The sequence below is a fragment of the Cariama cristata genome, unplaced genomic scaffold (genome assembly GCF_000690535.1).
Source record: "Cariama cristata isolate BGI_N322 unplaced genomic scaffold, ASM69053v1 scaffold9579, whole genome shotgun sequence".
Lineage (NCBI taxonomy): Eukaryota > Metazoa > Chordata > Aves > Cariamiformes > Cariamidae > Cariama > Cariama cristata.
This window is the reverse complement of record NW_009634026.1, coordinates 47,878-69,432: the sequence shown is the minus strand read 5'-3', so window position 1 is coordinate 69,432 and position 21,555 is coordinate 47,878. Positions and strand designations below refer to the sequence as shown.

Below are 21,555 nucleotides of genomic sequence, written 5' to 3'. Positions count from 1 at the left end.
CATGTGGGACGGCGGCCTGTAAACTCCAGGCATGAAAAAGGGATAGAAATTGTTTGTGTTTTATAAATATGTGCGCGTATACTCAAACCGAGGGATCAGTCGGGGTACCGGCCCTGGCTCTTGACTGGGCCTCCCCGGTATCGGGTGCGGTAGAGGCCAAAGCGGTTCCGCACCAGCTCGGGAGTGCGTCGTTTGCTTACGTGGGACTGTCGCTGTGCTCTCTCCTTAGTGCCAAGAAGAGCAGAGACCTGCAGGAGTCACGGTGGAGGCGGCAGAAGGCCGCGTTCCTCCTCTCCTCTGCTGCGGTCAGTGGCCTCCTCATCTGGAGCTACCTGGGCACCGAGGATGGGGTCACAGAGGTGCTGGCTCATCACAGTGAGAACCTGCAAGGCAAGTTCGTTGAGATCCCCTGCTCTGAGGACTACGACAGCCACAAGAGATTTGAAGGTATTTGGGTAGGATTTTCTGAAGTGGGATGAAGCAGCCTTCAGAGGACTATAATGGGCTGGCTGACTGCTGTTTAAGTTTGTTAAACCAAACTCATGCTGCAAAACTCCTTTGTTTCTAGTCACTGTGTGTGTTGTTTAAATCACCAAACGCTCATGCCTCTTGGACCAGCCCAGAAGTTGTTGCTTCTGAGAGGTTTTTCTGTTATTCCTACATAATTCTCTTCTGAAACTGCTTTGCTTAGGCTGTGTGAAATAAACCTTTTGCTAAATCTGTTTCTAGTCTTTTCATACTCTGATTCCTGTAATAGGCTTGTGGGGTGAGTTTGTTATTGGTAAATACTATACAGGGTGTAGAAATGAACTGATTTAGGATATCTGTACCACAAGCATGTGGTAATGGTGCAAATGCCAGCTTCTGTTATGTGTGTTTTGAGATGTGTGTGTGTGTGTGTGTGTGCCAGCAGCTTTTGATGCTGCTTGCAAAGTACTTCCCTGTCTTTATGTCTTTCAGCTGGCCCTATTTTCTGTCAAGTTGGTATTTGTTTCTCCTAGCACTTATTTCTTTGGAGTGTTGATGTTGGATCTTTGGGAGAAATGGAAGATTTTCATCTTCTGTGATGAACAGCAGTGAGACTCTAGCTTGCAGTTTGCATGGATGAGTTATGCTGATGTTCGCTTTCAGGTTTGCAAAGTGTATCATGATGAATGTTTTGAGCTGGTACTGCTGCCAGAAGGCAGCTCTGCTCTTGCTTTTTGTCAGCCTACCTGCATGTCTAGCTGTGTGTTGACGGATAAACTATTGCATCTAAAAAAAGATAATATTTCCCAGTTAGTTTTTAGCCAAATCAGTTGTCTTATCTGGTTCATTATGTGGCTGACAAAACACTTGCTGACACAAGCTGGAGGCAGTGTGGAGGCTGGAAGAAGCTGCTTGGAGCTGAGGAAGAACAAAGATGATCAAAGGGCTGGAGAACTTGCCCTTATGAGGAGAGACTAAAGGAGGTGGGTCTCTCTTCCCTGGAGAAGAGAAGGCTCGGGAGGGACCACATCACAATATTCCAGTACTTAAAGGGCAGCTACAAAGAGGATGGAAGCTCTCCCTTCACAAGGAGCCACATGGAGAAGACAAGGGGCAATGAGTACAAGTTACACTGGGCAAAGTTTCATCTTGATACAAGAAATAAATTTTTTTTACAGAGAGACCAGTTAATCACTGGAACAACCTCCTCAGGGATGCAGTAGAGTCCCTGTGACTGGAAATTTTCAAGGTGTGATTGAACATGGTGCTAGCTCCCTTTACCACACAAGGCTGGACCAGGTGGTATTTTGAGGTCCCTTCCAACCTGGGCTGTTCTATGATTCTATGATTTCTAACTTTGTTCCGGTGCCAGTTCTGGTAGAAAGTGTTCATCAAACTGCAGCCTGGATATGGTACCCCGAAGATGTGGAGGTAATTTCCCGTGTCCTCTTCAAGTGGCTGGTCCTGGTGCTGTTAGTCAAAAGGGTTGCAACATGAAACAAAAGTTTGTGTAGTCTGTAGTCAGATAAATGCTACAATAGCAGCACTGAGGAAAAACTTTTTTGGAGGATTCATCCCAAATGAGGCCAAAAAAACTCCTGTTGGGAAGCTACCAGCAAGAAGACTTCCTCAGTAGGGGGATTTTTTTGACTGAGCACATGAAAACATGTAACTTTTCACAGTTACTGTAAGGAGAAACTGCTTCTGGCTTTATTTGCATAGTGCCAAGGCCAGAGAAAACTGCAGCCGGTGTTGCCACAGATTTGGTAGTTATGACTGAACTACGGCTAAAACTGTCTGCATTCTGCTACTAGTGCTTTTGCTTATCAAAAGAAATGCCCGAAACCAACAGAACCTTATTTTTCCCTTCCCTGGTTTGCAAGAGGAATTTTCTGAGCTGTGGACTTGTGGTCTTGGCAACGCTGTCAGTTATTCTTTCCATCATAAGGCAGGAACTTCAAGGATATCTCTGCCCAGGAAGAGGAATGAATGTGTTCTCTCTTCTTGTGATGTCATGGGGAGCAAGCTCTGCAAATGCTAACTGCAGGGTGAAGTGTGACCTCTCTTGGCTTTCTATGAGAGTGATTGACATGGCTGGCATCAACCCAGGAGGGACAAAGGGGAGTCACCTTGTGTGAGTTTGTATTTCGGCTTTTTAATTAGAAGTTTGCTTGCTGCTGCTTTTTAACTTATGTGATTGATTTTACGTTTTAGCAGATGTTTCTACATGTGTTCCCCTGCTCTATGCTTTCAGAAAGAGATCAGGGCTATTAGAGATATGTGAACATCTGTTTTGGTAAGTGGATAATTGAAGCCATGCTGCGATAATGAACTTTGCTCTTGTTTTTTAACTCGTCTCCTGCTCGGTGCCCACAAGAGGGTGGTGGTAAGCTGCTGAGCCTTGCTGTCCCGTCAGCGCTGAGCTCCTTGCTCCACGTGTGTGTTACTGATAGCCCAGTGAGGCAGTAAATGTGGATTACGGTTTTCTGCCAAACTGGATTCAGCTCCTGAGCTTTAGTCACTTTGTTGGAAATAGCTTTCTCTCACTCACTAGCTTTTCATTCTCTGTCTTTACTCGGGCTTGACATCCACAGCTGCTGGCTCTGTGTCAGAAGGAGGCACATTCCTATCATCACTCGGTGTCTGATGCTCAGCTGTAAAGTTTCCACAGCTAAGATGAGCTTTTTATTTATGCACCTGTCCCTGCTTCAAACTGAACTAGTGCAAGTGAGCTTCTGTCTTGCTTCGAATGATATGGTAGTTGGTGTCACAGAGCAGTGGTTTTATTTCCATAGCACTGCCTACCAGTAAACATGCTTCATACAGAAATAAAAGGCGTCATTTTTCAGAGGCCAAGCACTTATTATATTTGCAGAAGATAGGGTGTTCTGAACCCTGTGGCCAGATCTTGGCTACTTCTGCTGTCTGGAGACATGGTTAACTACTTAAAGCTACTGTGGCTACTACTGTGTCTGATGAAACTCCTGCATACTCTCCTGTGAGCGTTGGCGTATTGTGTCAGTGTACAAAGCATCTGTGATCGCTGCCCAGGAGACAGCTTTAAGATGCTTTTCCAGAGACTAGATCAGTGGATGTGGAAAGCAGAGAAGTCTGTGAGCAGTGGAGGAAAAGGTCTAGTACAAAGACTGCTGGTGTCATTATGGGGATGGCATCCAATAAATCTTTGCTGCTTCTTGTCCTGCTTTGAGATGGACTGCATTAGGGGAGCACCATGATGGGGCTTTTTTCTCACGTGAATCATCCCAGTGTTGGCAGTGTATGGTTCTTGACCAAGTACCACTTTAAACAGAAGACAAAGCTACAGCTGAGACACTTGGACCCCTGTGTTATATTCAGTTTTCTGTGTACTGAGTAGCAGATGGGGCCATAGGGAGTATTTGTGTTTTTGCATGTTTCGGTATGTTCATCCTTTACCTTGACTGAAAAAAATACAACTCTCAGATCCGAAGCAGAGTGCCTTATTAGATAAGGGAATGACTTTGTGTCTACTAGGCACAAATTTGTGGAAGCTACTGAGTACTTTGTAATACTAAACTGAATTTCTCCTGAGTGCAGATTCTCTAAGTATGCTTTTAACAGTTCAGTGCTCCCACGTACCATGGTCTCTTAGACAAAGATGACACATTTTTTAATGCTAAAATTGTTTTCAAACTAACAGCCTGATCTGAATTTTTTTGTTTTGTTTTGCTTTAGCATTCATCCAGTGTTTATGCCTTACTGTTGGTACCTGAGTGACTTTACGCTGGACTATCTTTTTCTTGTTTTTCTTCTCAGTTTGGAAAAGCTTCTGCTCGTCTTCAGAACACCTCCTGCTTCCAGTACTCTTTGCCAGTTCTTTGTCAGAGACCCTAAATGTGTAACAATTGTCCTAGGTAACGCCGTAGTTTTGCCAAATGTGGACTCTCCAATACCAGCCTTTCCAAAAGGGCAAGATCTGTGCTGTTGTTTGCAGCTGGAAATAAAGAGCACAAATCTCTTCTGAAATCATAAGTCTGCTAGTATCCTTTTTGCAGAATATAGTACAAAGAAAACCCTATTTAGACAGGTTTATCCTGGAGTATTGAAATTCTCCTTTGAATTTACACTTTCCCACCTCTTCTCTCCTTGAATATCAGCTTTCCCTTATCTCCAAGACAATTGTCTTTCCCTTTCAAGCCTTAAAGAGACCTTTTCAATGGCAGAAAGAAAGTCATTCCCCTTTTCTTGTCTCTGTTAGCCAAGAGATCTTCCTTGTTTTTCTGTGTTCAGCTTTCTCCAAACTCTTAAAAAAAATCCTTTTTCTATCAGTCTGTTACCTCAGCCGTTTTAATCTTGTTTTTAACAGGACTATAAACCCCCCCCCCCCCGTGCTGCCAATATCCAAATTTGTGCTTCATAACATTGTTGACATTTTTATACCCAGCAAAACATTGGGTACAGCATGGGGTATATATTACGTGACTTGTGGTTGATGATTATTGTTCTGCAAATCTTTGAGTGGATCTTATGGTTACTAATGAAATGTTTGGTAAGGTTTTTTCAGTTCTGGGAGAACAAACTGGTCCCTCTTTGTTTTTTTGTTTTTGTGTTTTTGTTTGTGTTTGGTTTTTTTTTTTTTACATGCATCAGAGTTTAAAATTGGGTGCTGGAAGCTGTTACTGCCTCAGCCATCTGTCTCAGTCTTTGGGTGAGTATTTGCTAGCTTGGAGGCAGAGATGTCTCATCCCTGTCAGTTGGCTTCTCAGATGCTCTTCAGCCTGGTGTTCAAAAGTAAACAACTGATTTTAATCTGCCACTGCTGAATGTGTGATAGAGTCTTTAAGGCACAGCCACATAGAATGTGTACATTTTTGTTGGGGCAGACAAAGTTTGCAGCGTTTGCTGGCTACTACTTGTTGCTTTTCAAAACTGCTAGGTCATATGCTCCAAAGGAACACAGCATTTCCAATGCTTGCATTTTTATTGCAAAATCGTCTCTGTTTAATTTGCAAATTGTTGGTTCCTGGAATTGAGATTGAAAAATGCAAGAATTTCCACAAAAACTGTGCCTAGCCTTTCTGGTTGCAGAGGGAATATTTACAGTGTGCCTGAAACACAGCACAGAAGCTTTCCCTCTCCACTCCCTCTCTTCCCACGTTTGTAACTTAGAACACCTTTCTGCCTATAAAGCCCTTGTGAGTTTGAAATCTGTGCCTTTGGGCCTGGTACTGTATTGCAAAGTGTTGTTCTTTAACATGCAAAGCATCCTTTGGGTTGCTGCCAGAATTTTAAAATTTTTTGGTGTTTTTTATGTCAAGGCACTATGGTTTCTGATGGATGGTATGTTTTGATTCCGCTCTTTATCTCACAGGGTCAAGAGGAGAGAAGTGAGCGGGGCAGCAGTGGTTCTGGTTCATTCTTGTCACAGTGCTGAGGTCTGTGCTGGCATTGATAAATGGATGCTTAAGGATGTCATCTCTAGCATTATTTTAGACTGCTAGTTTCCTAGGTCATCTTCAAATAACTTAGTGTGCACTTCCTGGAATTTGAATCTTGAACTGACTTCAGTAAATTGTTGCTGGGTAGTTGGAAAATGCAATTTATCTGGGTTGTAATCCAGTTGGTTTCCTGACCTTGATCTATGTTTAAACAGTCTGCTTGGTGTGGGTACCTTTGACTTCAATTTAAACATGTGTCAAAGAAGGGACTTTTCTTTTCCCAAGGAAGGAAACAGTGTGTATAATTTGATATGCTGCTGTCACTACTCAGCCTGTTCACCTACATGTCTCTCTCTCATTGCTTCTCTCTTCTTGAAACACTGGTGTAATTGGAGGGTTTTACAGTGCATCTGAGATATAGCCATGATATATCCAGAAGGATGGATTGGAAATTTCTACAAAGCACTTGCGCTGTGGCCAAATTTATCTTTCTGTCAGACTGTGGTCATTGTTATCATTAGTTGCTTTCGATCAGAGCAGACTGATGCTTTTGACTTGTACGGGTGAATTGGTTGATTTATTTCCAGGAGTTCCCCTCTCTGTGCTCTGACGAGCAAATAATCCTTGAAGAGGAGCTCAGTTCAGGGCAGTAAGCATGTTGGCAGATGTCAGAAAATGCGCTCATCCCAACTTTTCCGTGACTTTACATGTGTATATGGGTCTTCCCCAGTCAAGTGCCAAGTGTGACGTCCCAAGGGCTCTGATGGCTCAGAATTGATCTTATTTCTTCTTCTTGCCTGAAGACTGTTGTGGACCAGACTTGTTTCATAAGAACTTTCATATATTCTTCGTTTGGAACTCTTACTGGTGGCTTTTTCATGAGCTTTTAAAATTAATGTTAGATTTCTTAGCAATGAATTTTAAGAGGCTTTATCATCTATGTCCAAGCTGTGTGCTTCAAGATGCTTTTGTGCAAAGTCTGATATAAAAGCTGCCCTTCAAGGTATATTTGTGTAGACGCCCCAAACAGAATGTTGCTTCCTTTTGAGTCATGTGTTTGGGGTGGGAGGGGGTTGAGCAAATCTGAAATATGCTGCTTTTATTTTCCTGGCAGTACAGCTGGAATGTTCAAATTGGCTGCTCTTTTATGTTACCATTGCTTTTCCAGTGACTTGCAGTGGACAAATACAGTGGTTCTTAGTGCTTGATCACAGGAATCTGTTAATAAACTGCATGATTTAGGGTTGAATACCGAAACATAAGTTAAATTCAGTTCTTTGTGTTAATACGTGGACTAGCATGTATTGATACTACATAAAGATCCTAACCTATTCAGGAACCCTTGTTGTTAGTAGTATCTTCTTCATGGCTTGAACTGTTTGTATTCTAACTGATTTCTTTTTTTTTCTCCTTTTGTTAAGCAGTGATTTCACTCCTGTCTGAGTGGCATTTTTTTGTGTTATTAGCATGGTGTTGCTCTGGTGTTACATCCACTGCAGTCTGCATCCAAGCATGTGTTGTCTTCTGCATCTCATTTTTCTCCAGAACAATTGAGTTTTCTTTATCCTGTTGAGACTATTTGCTTTTGGGACAACTATTTTCATGTTGGGTATTGTACCCAAGAGTGATGTGTACTGGACCTTTGAGTTAAAGACTTAATTGGACAGTAACAGAAAACATTTTGTGTATGGACGTGTGATATTAAGGGGGTTTAGTTGCTGGAGATCTTGGCTGATTTTGGAACTGTCAGCCTGAGTTGGAAGGATCTACATGGCACTGCTGAGCTTTCCAGTTCTTCCCCTGCCTGTCCAAAGGCTAGAATAGAGTAAGGCAAAATCATCTAAGATGATCTTTCTTTCAGAGACCAGTTATATAAAACAGGAACTTTTGTTTTCACTACTGCACTTGGGAAGAAGGGGGGAAAAAAAAAATCACTGGATCTATCTGCTGTATGTACATTGAGATACAGGTGTGTCTGATACCGCCTTACTAAACAAAGGCCATCTTTTCTAGCTTGAAGTGGTAGGTAGACAAAGGAACGTCAGTGAGTCCATTTTAATCCCAAAGTTTGTAACAAACTTGTAAAGACTTGTAAAAACCCTAAGGTTTCTAAGAATCATTTTCAGACCAACAGGAAAGGTAGTTTGTTTTTAAAGGCAGAGTATTGCTGTGCGTTTTGCTTAACCTAAGCACTGGAGGCCCTGGGTCATGCCTGACAGCCACAGCTCCAGTGGCTGTGCGACTTTGGGTGTTGAGATTCATTCCTTCTAGATCATCTTCATTCTGTTGAATTGCATTATGGACGTAGTAGGAAATAACTTGTCATCTTAGTTGGTGTGGTTGCCCTGAATTACACCAACCAGCCATAGCAGGGAAAATGATGTAGCTTAGACGAGTCCTGGGGACTTGAATCTGTGCAGAAGCAACAGTGACGTTGGCTGGCTTGTCTTCTCTCTGGTTGCAGTGCGAAACACATCAAAACGGAGATGTAATTTTCTTGTAGTTTAAGTGATCTAAAGTATTCTGAGATTGCCAGTATCCCTTCTAACTGTTGTGAATCTGAAAGCGGAGCAGGAGAATAGAGACTTGTTTTGAACCTTGTTTGAAAGATGATATTTTCTTTTTTCTCTTCCTCTGTGTTCCAGGGTGCACTCCTAGAAAGTGTGGAAGAGGTGTGACCGATGCAGTAATCACAAGGGAAGAAGCTGCAAGAATCCGTAGGTAATTTTTTTTAGCTCTTAACTTTTATGAGCACTTATTTTAATGACAGTGTGCCAGCATTTAAGGTGTAGCACAAAACTCATTAGCTGAAGGAGGATGGGTTAAGCTGGTTATAACACTAAACGTTTTTTTAAAGCCGTTTTCCATCTTTGCTGTACTGGAGGCAGTTCTCTTTCATACAAAATCTGCCTAGCTCTGTGGGGCATGACTGTGGCAGAGAAAAAAGGAAAATTAATTAAATTAATTTTAAAGGATTTTCATTTGGCCTTTAGAAACACAACAAAATAACATAAGCCTCCTTTCAGCTGAGTCTCCTCCTGGGTAATTATGAGCTAGTGCTGACCCTATAGTCCTCTATGAACACTAAATGGTGAGTCTTAATTGAATAGTAGGGGACGCTGTCAAATTATGAAGTTAAAGTTATCAGCCTCTTTGTGATTTGCACTTGATGATAATATAAGTGGGAGATATCATTGTAATGCTTGAAATGATACGTAGCTTGTGTAAGTGCTTTGTTCACTAGATGGCTCGCCACTCTGTGCTTTCAAATTCAGTTGGGTGCCTGATTTTGATAAAGCATTTCTGCCTTGTACAGGTTTATCTGTACTGCCCCTAAGAATCAAGATTGGGGAGGGGGGTATGTTTAATCTTGGCCAGAATGCATTTGAAAGACAATGGTTTTGGGATTTATGGAAGGGGGCTACAAGCATACAAGCTTTCTGCAACATAGATACTTTATTTTCATGACAGACGGCAAGATTCACATTTAAATAAATGGCAGCTTCTATTAACTCAGTCGAGTTCTATCTATGCATCAAATACCACTTACTGAAGAGCTACATCTTGTAAATAATGTCATTAAAGGACAAAGTAATCGGACTTCAGTTCTCATCTGAGGTTATTGTTTTGCCTGCAGAATAGCAGAGAGGGGACTGTCCTTGGGAGGATCTGATGGAGGGGTGAGCAGTGTCCTGTTACTTTTTACTTTTACTGCCAAGGCAAGATTATAAATGCATTTTGGGGGCTTGAGGAGAGGAGGTAGAGAAATTTTCCTTCCATTCAGACTTGGAAAAAAATTTGCTTGGAAAGTTATGTTATCTCCCATTAATTCTTCTGCTAGCAGTGTAACTTGTGACTTCTGCAATACAGTTGACATTTCCTAGTATTTAGTTTAGTTATTTCTAGTGCCTCTCTTGAACTGATTTTGTCTTCTCCAGCTGGAAACAGTTACTGTAGCAGAACTGCGCAAGTTTGACTTCTGAAACCAAATTCCAGTGGTTCACAGCACCGTGTAAGGATTGGTTTTGTGTAGTGACAAAAAATGCCATATAATGGCTTAAGTAGACCTTCGACTAATATTCTTTAAAAATGCAAATAAACCCACTTCTCTTTAACAAGCATATGTATTTTAATTTCTTTCCTCCTGTCTTTGTTCTCGGGACATTTTTGTCTATGAATAAAAACTGTTTCTTGAGTATTTGTAAACACAACCACTTCTTTAGGCTTCTGCTGAATTGGGACATACATTAGTAGAAATGGAGAAAGTCTTCATTGAAAAAAGAAGACACTATTGTCCTTGTGATTGCTGAGAAAGACCTGCAAAAAAAATACAACCTGAGAAACTTAGGCAGTGTAGCTGAAACAATATATTTAAAAGATTTAAGGTTCTCTGTTCAGTTCTGTCAGGATCCCTTGGATTCTTTTCAGTTCTGTGGTTGTATAATTTGCCACATTGCCTAGATTATTCTGTTTGTTGGGACCTCCGGATTAACTCCTGTCATTAGTGCTGTCAAGTTGGTTTCCTATCCTGTTCTTTTGGGACCTACATGTGATTTTTCATTAGACTTCCACAAAGAGGGATTAGAAGGGCAGTGTATAACAGACAGCTTCATGGATTTGGACCACAGAAAGCTAATGTCCAGCTGGGGGTCAGGGAACTGGGGAAACTGGGGCAGGGAAAGCTTGGAAGAGACATGAGGGGAGGTAAACTTGCTGCCTGATGCACAGAGCTGGGCAGGGGTCCTGAGCTGGCTGACTTGGACAACAAGCCAGAGTATCATACAAATCCATCATCTACACCATTCTGGAAGCATCATTGCGAGTTGTGGTTTTTTTTTTTTCTTAAAGGGGAAGGAAATGGCCGGAGGGGAGGGAGAAGATTCTGTTGCTGCAGTAAAATAAGTCTGTTAAGAAATCTGATGTCCATTGAGAGGTCTGGGCTGTGATCCAAGGCTACTCACATTTCTCATTATCTGTAAATGTGAGAAAGTTACGGCATGCTGTTACTCCTTAGGGAAAGGTGCATAAAGAAAGTTGATTAGTACTGCATTGAGGCCTGATCAAAAGTAGTGGATAAACACTGAAAGATGCTAAAAACAAGAGCTGACCAGTGTTTCTTGGAGATCATGTTTCAGAGAAGCCTTTAAATACAGTCTCTTTACCTAGCTTCTTTTATGCCTTTCTCCCCTGTTCTGTTGTTTTCCTCTTTCGATGTGCGTGCTTGTATTCCCCATGTCATGGAGTGAATCTCTTCCCAATAGTGCTATCTTGGCTCCCAGATACCATTAAATACTGACGGATGTGTGCTGATGATGCTTAGATAAAACTGTCTGTCTTCATTTGAGCCCTTCATCTTTTCAAATCTCTTGCCTACATAGCATACAAAATGTTTCAAGTCTTCCTTCATCTAGCTACTTTGCCTGTATGCCTCTCAAGCTTCAAGCCTGTTGGCTTAGGTCTGGTTTGTTGCTTTAAATTTCTTAGGATTTAGAGTGTTTAGATAATTCTGTCCAATTATGTCTGTTGTTCTAAGACTAATTTTTTCCTTAAAAATTCCTTAAATAACATCTTGTTTCTATTTAATTCTTTTTAATTCTTTCTTTAGCCGCTTTCACCTCTCCACTGTTCCAAATAAAACTTCAGCTTTCTACTGGGATGCAGATGGCATTTTCATTCTCTCTGATTTCCTCTTAACCCCTTGAGGGAACATGTCTGTGTTTTTGTTTGGTTTTTTTTTTGTCTGTCACATTTTGAATTCAGAATTGCATTTGTGTCTATGTGTCTGGATATATATATATAAAAATTTATTAATTTGGATACCTAAATTTGCAGTTTGTGACTCTGTCAGTTCTCTCCTTCTTTGTTTGTGGCCCTTTCTGCTGCCTTGGAGTCCTGAAGTATAACACAAACTTGTTTCCCTTTCCATCCTTTTGTGTTGAGAAAGTCCTGGCAAACATCTGAATTATTGAAATCTCCCAGGAATCATGCTCCAGTTGTCATGCTGAGCTTGCTTTCTTATCTTCCTTTGTAATTTTTTCTAGATTTATTTTTATTTATGCACCCACACAGAGTGAGGCTAGAAGAGGCCATTGTAATCTTCTAGTCTAACTTTCAACAGAATCCAAACAGGAGCATCTTCACCAGTATGCTGCTTTCCCTTGTACATCTCTGTAAAATACTTTTATGCTCTGTTCCTTATTCACAGAATGTGAATTGCATTAGTTCTCTTCATGTTTTCCTCGGCTTAGTGTTTTTCTTTTTTATAAAGATAATGACATTTACCTTTCTTCCCTACCTAATAGTTTCTTGCATGCTACACCTGCTTGTGTTACTTCTTTGGTCATGACTCGTTCACTCACATCTTTGTAGGTGCTGCTGTCAAAACATTGCTGTAGTGTAAATTAAACGACTCATTTACTATTAGATATATTAGCATTTATTTGGAAGCCCCAGAAAAGAAATCCCTTGGTGCAGCCAGTCAGCTGCAGTCTGTTTCCTGTGTTGCAGCAAAACGAGCAGGACTGGGCCACCTAGAGCTTCCTTTGGCAGGGGAAAATTAGGTTTCTTAATCACTGGAAGAAGCAAACAACCTGTGTAGCTGTGATGCCAAACAAGGGTTTCTGATGTGGCCCCACCAACCCATGCATGGAATAGTGGTTCTGCAGACCATATCCTTCCTTACCCTGGTTTCAGCTCTCCCCACCAACCTCTGAAGTCTTCAAAATGCTGTTAGCTCTGTATTTTCCAGGGAGAAGATAAAGCCTCTGCATAATACTTGTCCTATCTCATACCTCTACTACAGACTGCATGGTTTTCTTCCTTCCTAATTAGTCTCCTGATAGCACTTGGGAAACACTTGTAAGGAGTAAAAGACATACTTGGCAGTGTGTCTCTCACTTTCCTTAAAGCTGTGTGTTGGTGTGATTATCTAGACAACTCTAGGAAGCTGGAGGGGAACCGGTTGTGTCTAATCGATGTCTAGTGTAAACTTGTGCTGGGCTCCATAGCCAAATACTGCACTTAACTTCCACTGTGATAACCTGTACCTCCAGCAGTCTGGATGATGTATAAATTAGATTGGTTACACTTGTGTCTTATAATTAATCAGTGTAACTCTTAAGAGGCATTACCCTAAGAATGTAATCCTTGTCTGTCTACTCTGAAGATTCAAGTAGTGAAAGATATTTAAAGGTAGTATCATTTTGAGAGTCTGTACAAGATTGTTTGCAGTGACAGCAAGTTTGATGCTGCCCAGGAACTGCTGGTCATGTAAAACCTCCATTGCTCTTCCCTCGTCTCAGCTCAAGTGTGTATGTCCCCCAGGAGGAGTGGAGAAGGTTTTGAGTGCTACCAGCTCCTCTATAGACAAGTAGAAGTAAGTTTTTGCATTTTTCTCTTTTGGGCAGCGTGTCTGCTGCTTTCTTTAAAAGTATCACTTAAAACTTTTTAAGGGGTGGAGGAATTGCTGTAGAAGTGAGTATATATTTAATGGTTGGCAATCCCTTTTGGTGGGGATCAAAGGCAAGGCCTATCGTGCTTTGCAAGATGGGCAAATTGATCTTTTTTTGCCATACGCTGAGAAGTGGGGTTACCTGCATGTTCTTTTTGAATCCTTTTAGCAGTGAGGGTGGAGAATGTGAGACTACCAATACTGAAGGTCCAAAAGAACATATATTTGTGCCTTTTTTTTTAAAAGGAAGTTCAATTTCCTTTTTACAGAAGTTCTGTAAACTAGGATGTTGGGGTAGTTCTGTTAAACAGTCTCTGGGAAATAGGTGTGTGGGTTTGTGTGTTTGTAGTGTTCCTGCCATCTTTCGATAAACTTTGTAGAGCTTTCAGCCTGGGAAAGCTGACTGGAAGTGCAGGCAGACCCTTGATCAGCTAGCTGAACTTGAAGTAATGGTGTTGATACAGGCTTCCACCAAGATACTCTTCTCAGTGTAGGAAATTATGCTGAAAATGTTTAATGTTCTGAAATGGCATAAGCCAAAATAAATGTGTTTCAATTTCTTTCCAAGGTAGTTGTTAAAGAAATAGCTCTGTGCTCATCTGTAGTCAAGTCCCTGTCTATGTTTGGCATTCAGTTGTTTTCTCCTGTCTGAAACAACCCTGAAGAATATTCTTTCTTTTTCAGATTCCGTTTTCAGTCATCTTCATCTGGCTTTTCTAGGCTTTATATCCTAGCTATTATCTTTTCAGCTAGGAATACCTTCAGTTCTTGGGGGTGTCTTTTATTGATTCATTTGGTAATTTTGGATCTTCCCAACTGTAATGAACTGGAGCTTGAGGAGTGAGAAGAAAGGTGTATATTTGGAAAGCATGGCAAAAGTATTTTAAAGACAATTTATTTTTAAATTAAATTAATCTTTTCATATGTGTCCTGCTACTTCTCCTTATAATCTACTTTAGCATGGTTGCAAACATATTTTTGAAGCTATGCAGGAGCAGTTTTACTGCTTCTAGCTGTAGCTTAGATTATTGTACAGAACCAGAAACCAATAAATGAAAATATTTTGCTTCTGAAGCTTGAGTAAAGCTTATTACAAGAACTGCTCTTGCATGAGAGTGAGATTGTTTCCCTAACAGGCCTCTGAAGGTTTTGGAGAACTGTGGAAAGGGGAGGTCCGAAAAGCTCATGCTAAGTCCACTTGAATAGCTTGTTACTTTATATATTTTTAAAGGGGTAAATAAAATTATTGGGGTAGGTTTATTAAAAGAAGGGTGTTACTATCCCTTTTAAAAGGAGAGTTTAGTGCAGTTCCCCTGATTCAGCTCTGAAGCCCAGAGCAATTGAGCTTGCAGCAATTTTCTTTTGCTGAGAGACTGTCATGGGTGTCTTCTTCCAACATGATCCAGAGGAGGAGGGAGAAAAGTGCTTTGAGACTGGGGGTGAAGGTGAAGCTGTATTGCTGACCTGGCATTGCAGCTCTGACATGCCCACGGACTGATAACTTGCTGCTGCTCATTCACCAGCCTGTGTTTGGGTAAAGACACAGAGTGGCTTCAAACTGTACTGTTCCAACCATGCTCAGAAATTCTTCTTGCTGGTAAGATGGAAGCTATCATTCTTTCCAGGCAGCTCACCTAGTGCTATTGTTATTGTTTGGATTTTGTTAGAATAATGTGAATGGTATGTGGTGCATGAAGAAACGCCAAATTCCAAGATGAGTGCCTTTGTCTGGATATTGTATATCAAAGATGTCATTCATTACATTAGTGCTGGTCAGGTTAATTAACTGTTGCTGCTTGGTATTTCCAGTATAAAAAAATAAGACTGCTATTAAGCAGTCATATTTTTAAATATTGTTTAACTGATGCAAAACAAACATGTATTTTGTGGGCAGCAAGGGACATATGAAAGTGTACTTTATTCAATTTAGAGAAATAACTTAGAGTCCTGAGAGGTAGCTCTCTGTCCTGGCAAATCTGAATACTAATCTTTTTAGTTTGGTCTGGAGCTCAGCAGAAGTGTTTGGCTTGAATCAGATGAAGAAATGGATTGAATTTTCATATGTAAAAACTTTTTACTCTTTGGTTTTCTTTTACAGTGGTTTAGAAATTGAGGAAAAGAAAGTTTGGCTTTAGTGAGCCTTAGAATTATAATTGTTCTTTTAAACAGACTTTTATGTCCACATTAAATATGAGAAGTATACAGGAAGTCATGGTGAAGGAGAAGTTTTAATAACAAATGTTGGGCAAGATAAATATTAGTGCTGCTATTTGAGTGCTTCACAAATATTGGAAAATTAGTCATCTTGGTGTGGAAGGGAAATGTCTTCAAGAAGGGATTCAGGAACACAGAGTCTTACCTCTAGCTCATGGAGGAAGACTCTAGCAATTCTCTGTCAGATTTGAAACTCAGGAATAGCAGTCCTATGCTTTTTTTCATGGTACTTTAATATTTTGTGCATCTATACAGCAAACTGAGGGGGGGTTGTAGTTGTAAAGTAATCATTAGTATTGTGAACCCAAATGCTAGAAACTGATATTTTTACTTGGGAGGCCATGGAAAGTGAGAGCCAACTTGGGACAGTTATTAAAGGTCATAGTTAAATAATGATAAAACCTTTTCATGCTTATTTTTCCTACTCTTTTGTTTCCTTTCCCAGGCATCCATTTTGGACTTGCACTCTGGAGCTCTTTCACTGGGGAAGCATTTTGTTAATCTGTACAGGTAAAATGGAGCTGTGGCTTGCTGCCTCTCTTGTTATCCTACACCTTCAGTGCTTATTACCTTTTCAAATTTCTCAAGCCTTGTGGGCTGGGATTAGTAATGACAAACTGTAGAAGTTGTTTAGATTCACCAGAGTTTCCATGACCACTTAAACAGCTTTTGTGGCATGAAAACTAATCTTTTGTTGAACTGGGCTCTTTGAAAGCTACCATTACCTTTATTTTCAGAGTTGTTCTTGCACCAGTAAATAATAGTGTTTTTTCCACAGTTACAGTCTAGTTTGTCAGCAGGGGAAGAAATTAAGTAGTCTGAACTCATACTTGAAACCACGTGCTTATTTCATGGTTTGGGAGGGGACTTTTTTCGTGGCTGGGGAATTCTGTTATCAGTTGCTGCATCTTGATCCTTTAATCTTTCAACACTTAATCTTTTAGCAGTGCTTTTGGAATATGACACTTAAAGGCATTTGAAGGATTGTTTTTTGTGTGTGTTGTGTTTTCACTTTTTGATCGTGGGTAAAGCACAGGTTGGGGTGAGAATGCATCTTGGTATTACTGAGGCAGACTGATTCAGCAACTCTTTTAGACTGTTGTTTAATTTTTCAGGTACTTTGGGGACAAAATTCAAGACATCTTCACAGAAGAGGATTTTGCATTATATCGGTAAAGATTTTCAATAACTGCTAAATGAACCACAAAGCAAAACTTTATTTTTTTGTAGAGTGCAGGTTGGGGGAGAGGATTGTCCTTTGGATTCAGACATGCAATTAATTTTGCAGCCTAAAATAGTAATCTCTGTGAGAATTAAGATGCCTTGAGGAAAATAAGTAAAAGGACCTTTTGGTGACTGCCTGATAAAGAATATCTGCTGCTTTGAACTTAGCTGCATTACCAATGTCAGGACAGTATTGATGGTGTAAATGTAATCATAACGATGGTAGCACCACACATTTCCCTTTCTGCGTAAGGGGTTGATGCCAGCCCTGCAAGCAAGGAGAGCTGCTCCATCTGAGTTCTGTGGGTATTTGTTGGAACATGATAGCTAGGACGTAAAATCCTTCAGCATTAACTCCTATTCCACACATGTTATCCAAGAGGTGGTGTGGTAAATGGTAAAGACAATCCTATGCTATTATTACATTAGGAACTTGGGGGTTTTTGGGTGGAGCAAAACATTAAAAATGGTAAAGCAGGAAGTGGAAGGACTTGAAGTTACTAATGTTCTGGCTGGAGACGCAGAGCATACTTTCCCCATAAGCAGCCAGAATACGAAATAGCGCTATAATGTAATAGCTTTGGCATCTGATGCTTTTAGCTTTCCTGTAGACCTGCTCATATACTTAACGAAGACAACAAATGTAACGAGTTCCATGTGTCTGAAGGTGTGTGGCCAAAGTTTAGGAACAAGCATTCTGTGTTGCCTAGACACAATAAAACTTTAGTTATGCATTTCAGTTGCTGTCTTGTAATTTAAAATGTACCTGGCTTGAATGTTTTAACTCTCTCTTTTTTTCCTTGTCTTTGTGAAGGAATATCGCCTCCCTCTAGTGGTGGAAGTAGTATTAAGTAGCCAGATAGGTTTGTTAGTATAGTAATTTTGTCTTAAAATACTAACCATTTAAAGCTTATTTCTATTCGACAACTATTTTTAGATACTGTTGTCTTTATAGATGAACTTCTTTAAAATCTGTTTACCTCTGCCCCCAAAATTGCAAAAATAAGATGCTTCCTTGATTATTATTGAACTCTGACTGTATAAAGAAAATATGTAGTTTCTGCCTCACCAAGATAGTGGAGAATATTTTGAAAATAGTCTTTGTTTTGCCTTCCATTCTGTAGAAGATCAAAGAATCTGTAGAAATAACATGAGCGTATGGAGGGAGTGTCTTACTAAAGAATATCTCTGTTTCATATGAACAGAAACATTCAGTTTTTCAATAATTTTTATGAATTTCTGATCCTTACACTGTAAGATGAGACAGCTTCTAGGGAATATCAATATTGCATTGGTATTTCATGCTAATATAGTGGTTGTGTCAGTCTGCTGGATATGAATCTAATACAAAATACATTATTAAATGCTTCTGTTCATATTAATGGCAGTGCTTTAACATGAACTGTAGTACCGTATGTCCTTAATGAATGATTTTATGCTATTCTTGGGAGCATTCATCTTCATTACTTTCACTTACCTACCAAGGTCAGTTTAAAAAATACACTCTTGAGAGAAATAACTGAATGTAATTCATGTCTAAGTATTACTGGTTGCAACAATAACAAATCTGACTAGGCATTCTGAGGCAGGAGGCCGTTTTCTAAACTGTCTCTGTCAAAATTATGTTGCTTCAGAATCAATTATGGTTTCTAGGCTGATCCTTTAACCACCATCTGCCAAGCATATTACAGCTATTCCTCTTGTTTCACATAATAGATGCATCTTTATCCAGAAGAGAGACCTTTAAATCAGAATGCGTGGTTTAAGGGCTGTGACTTCAGCAGAAAATGGCACTATTGAAGATTTATTCCAAAATTCTTACAACTTATTAAGGTAGAGACATAGAAAGAGCAGAGGAAGAACTGATAGTTTGCTTTCTCCCTTTATTTGTTCTGCATGTGTGACTTCTGTTAAAACTTTCTGGCTGTAGAAGAGCATTGCTTTGTCTGCTTCTACTGCCTTTGGTGCTTTTCAGTGGGAACACTGCGGAGATGCTGATGAGTGGACTAGAGAAGTTGTGTAGTTTTGCAAAGCTTTGAGTGTTCCTGTTGCCATACTTGAATCGCACTTTGCAGTGACTCGGCACATTTTTTTGCAGATCTGGCAGAACTTGCGTCTTTCAGAAACTTTTCTGTGGCACTTTTAGTTCTTTTCCTCAGTCCTTTATGCTGCTGCTGCTATATTAAGCTGGCAACTTTGCAATCTAGTAAACATCCTTTCTCTTAAGTTCTATGTTCCTTAGACTTCTAGCTACTTCATTGGCTTTTTTTCTTCCTCATCACCCTGACTCCAAAATAGATTTCAGTAACTGCTTTTATAGAAGGTGGTCATGTGCTCTTTTCAGAGCATTCTCTTCTGCCTTTCTCTGAGTCTGGCCTGTGCATTTAGATATTATCCAGTGACTCAGTGCAAACGTGCAAGGACTGCTGCTGACAAATTCTGGGAGGGATTTGTTACTTATATTGTTGACTGGGTGCTGTACTCGTATTTATTGCCACAGCAGAGCTCTGTTTAGTGCATCTGATCAGAGCCAGGGTACACCCTTAGCAGTTTGAATGACAGAATAGTTGCTGTGTTTATGAAAATGAATGCTTAGATTCTCCAGCATAAAGAAGTATTTTCTTTGCAGCTATAGTACACCAGAGCTCTCCCAACAGTTTCTGATATATGGGGGACATGGAGGCAAAAGTATGAAGAATGAGTGGGTGAGGATCAAGAAGGGAGGGGAGGCTCCTGCTTCTTCTGGGTGCGTATGAGAAGTGGCTGAGAGAACAAGGAGGCTCTTACCAGATCCAAGGTAGCTAGAATTTCTGGGTTCACTCATTCGCTCCTTGATAGCACCTTCTAAGCTGAAATTTGGTTTATCTTGTCATGTGATTTACACATGAAGTACAACATGTTTCTCAGGTATTTTACCAGTAGACTATAAAGGCTTCGTCTGGAATGGCAGGGAAGGGAATGGAAAGAAAAACTTGCAGTCATGATATTGATAAATGTTGAAATGGCCAGGTCAGTGGAAAGCAAGCTGTACAGAAGAGTTTTTATAGGCTAAAAAGTGACGTTATACTATTTTTTGAAAACAGCTATGTGCTGTATTTGGCATACACTGAGCACGGAATGAGCTGAAGTACACAGGTGCGTGTGTTCAGATACAGGCTGCACAGGATTCTAGGGAACACATTGATCTGTAAAAAGTCATGCTTTTGCTCTTACTCCAAGGTGAACATTTGATTCCCATGTATAGTGTTTAATTTGCTCTTGCAAAGAAGGATATGAGATAACTTACGGAGTTTGAAGCAGAGTTCGTGTTTGCACTGACAAGTTTGTCAGCCTCTTGATGACTACTGCAGTGGGGTAAATGTGACAATGTGAAACGAAGGGCAACCAAGATTATTGCAAAGCACCCTGCAAAACGTACCTCCTGCAGGACACAGTTATCTTTGCCTTTGGCACCACACTTGTAAATGGGTGTTTTTTTACACGTTCTTACATCAGCTACAAGCTAAGATCTCCTTGTTGGTTACAATACTGCAATGCAATGTTTTCTAGTAAGCTCAGTGTTCTGCAACTTAATTCTCCTCCACACCCTACCTTAAACATTAAGTTCTTTTATACTTTATGTGGCTTGCTTAAACTTATTTTGAACTGCAGCCACTGACATATGACAAAGTGAGAAGTCCTGGTTATTCACATGCATTGAGAAACAGTCCGCCCTCGCCTGTTTTCCTCTTTCTTCTCTAGGTTATAGTGCCTATGTATTTGATTTGACTGATGCCACATTATTAGAAAGTAGAAATAATATCTATGTGCTGGCTCAACTAGGAATTTCATGGAGTTTCTGTAACCTTTGAGCAGTATGATACATACTCAAGAAAAAAGCGTTTAGGCACTCAAAGGCATTGCTCTTTGGAGCTTGCTTCCAGCAAATCTTTGCTATATAGGTTATTCATCATGTGGAAATCTGCAGTTTAATCATGACTGATAAGCCTTTTTTTAGTTTTTCTTGTTGATTCTCTATAGTTGGGTTATTTTTTGCATTCCATTACAGCACAATAAATGTGCATATTGTAGGCACAGTTTTTCCAGTTTAATAATTTATATTAAATATAAACTGCTTGGGCGTTTGTGGGAGGTGTATCAGATGACACTTTGTGTATCAGGATAGCATTTCATGCTTAAAAATTTAAGAGCATCCACGGGATGTGAAGAAGTAGGGAGACTGAGGTAGCCTGTCACTCTTTGCTCCATCATGTTACATAGGTTTCTGTTGTATCTCTTAAATTCAAGCCTGAACTTTGGGAATACCCAATTTACAGCAATGGAGATTACATGTGTTTTCTCTTTTGTCATGTGTGTGCACTGGGAAAGAAAAAAAAAAACCCAGTCTTGAACATTTCCTTTCTGTCCCTACCATTTCTCTTTAGAAAGGTCATCCTGCGAAGAGCTTTTCTTATAAGCAGAGCTTGCTGGAAAGGGGTCTTGTTTCCAGTGACCAGTACATGAGTTTGGGTTCCTTTGCTTTTTTTTTCCACGTTAGATTTAGAGGTCATTGAAATTACTAAATGACTTCCTACTGACTTCAGCATGTGCTGGATTAGGCCCTAAAAAAATAATTTGGTTGTTCACCAGTTCTCACAAATATATTTAAGACAGCACTGAAGGCAAACTAGAAGATTAAGTGTCCTCTCCCCCACGACTTAACTTTTTTATGACTTTGCAGACTGCACGTCAAGCAAAGTTACTTTTGCTTTGTTGTTTTCAACTTCTTATTATAGGCAAGTT

The 21,555-nt window shown here is 40.2% G+C and overlaps 1 protein-coding gene across 1 annotated transcript in view; it reads left to right on the top strand.

The window, feature by feature from the left end:
- The first annotated feature begins 68 nt into the window (after positions 1–68).
- The window catches only part of OGFOD3 (2-oxoglutarate and iron-dependent oxygenase domain containing 3), a 67,075-nt gene continuing 45,588 nt past the window's right edge, over positions 69–21,555 (top strand). Inside the window, exons 1-5 of the mRNA XM_009707007.1 lie at positions 69–447; positions 8,531–8,606; positions 9,523–9,565; positions 15,995–16,059; positions 16,665–16,721. Of these exons, the coding sequence (XP_009705309.1) occupies positions 69–447; positions 8,531–8,606; positions 9,523–9,565; positions 15,995–16,059; positions 16,665–16,721 (620 nt within the window). The remainder of the gene's footprint in view (positions 448–8,530; positions 8,607–9,522; positions 9,566–15,994; positions 16,060–16,664; positions 16,722–21,555) is intronic.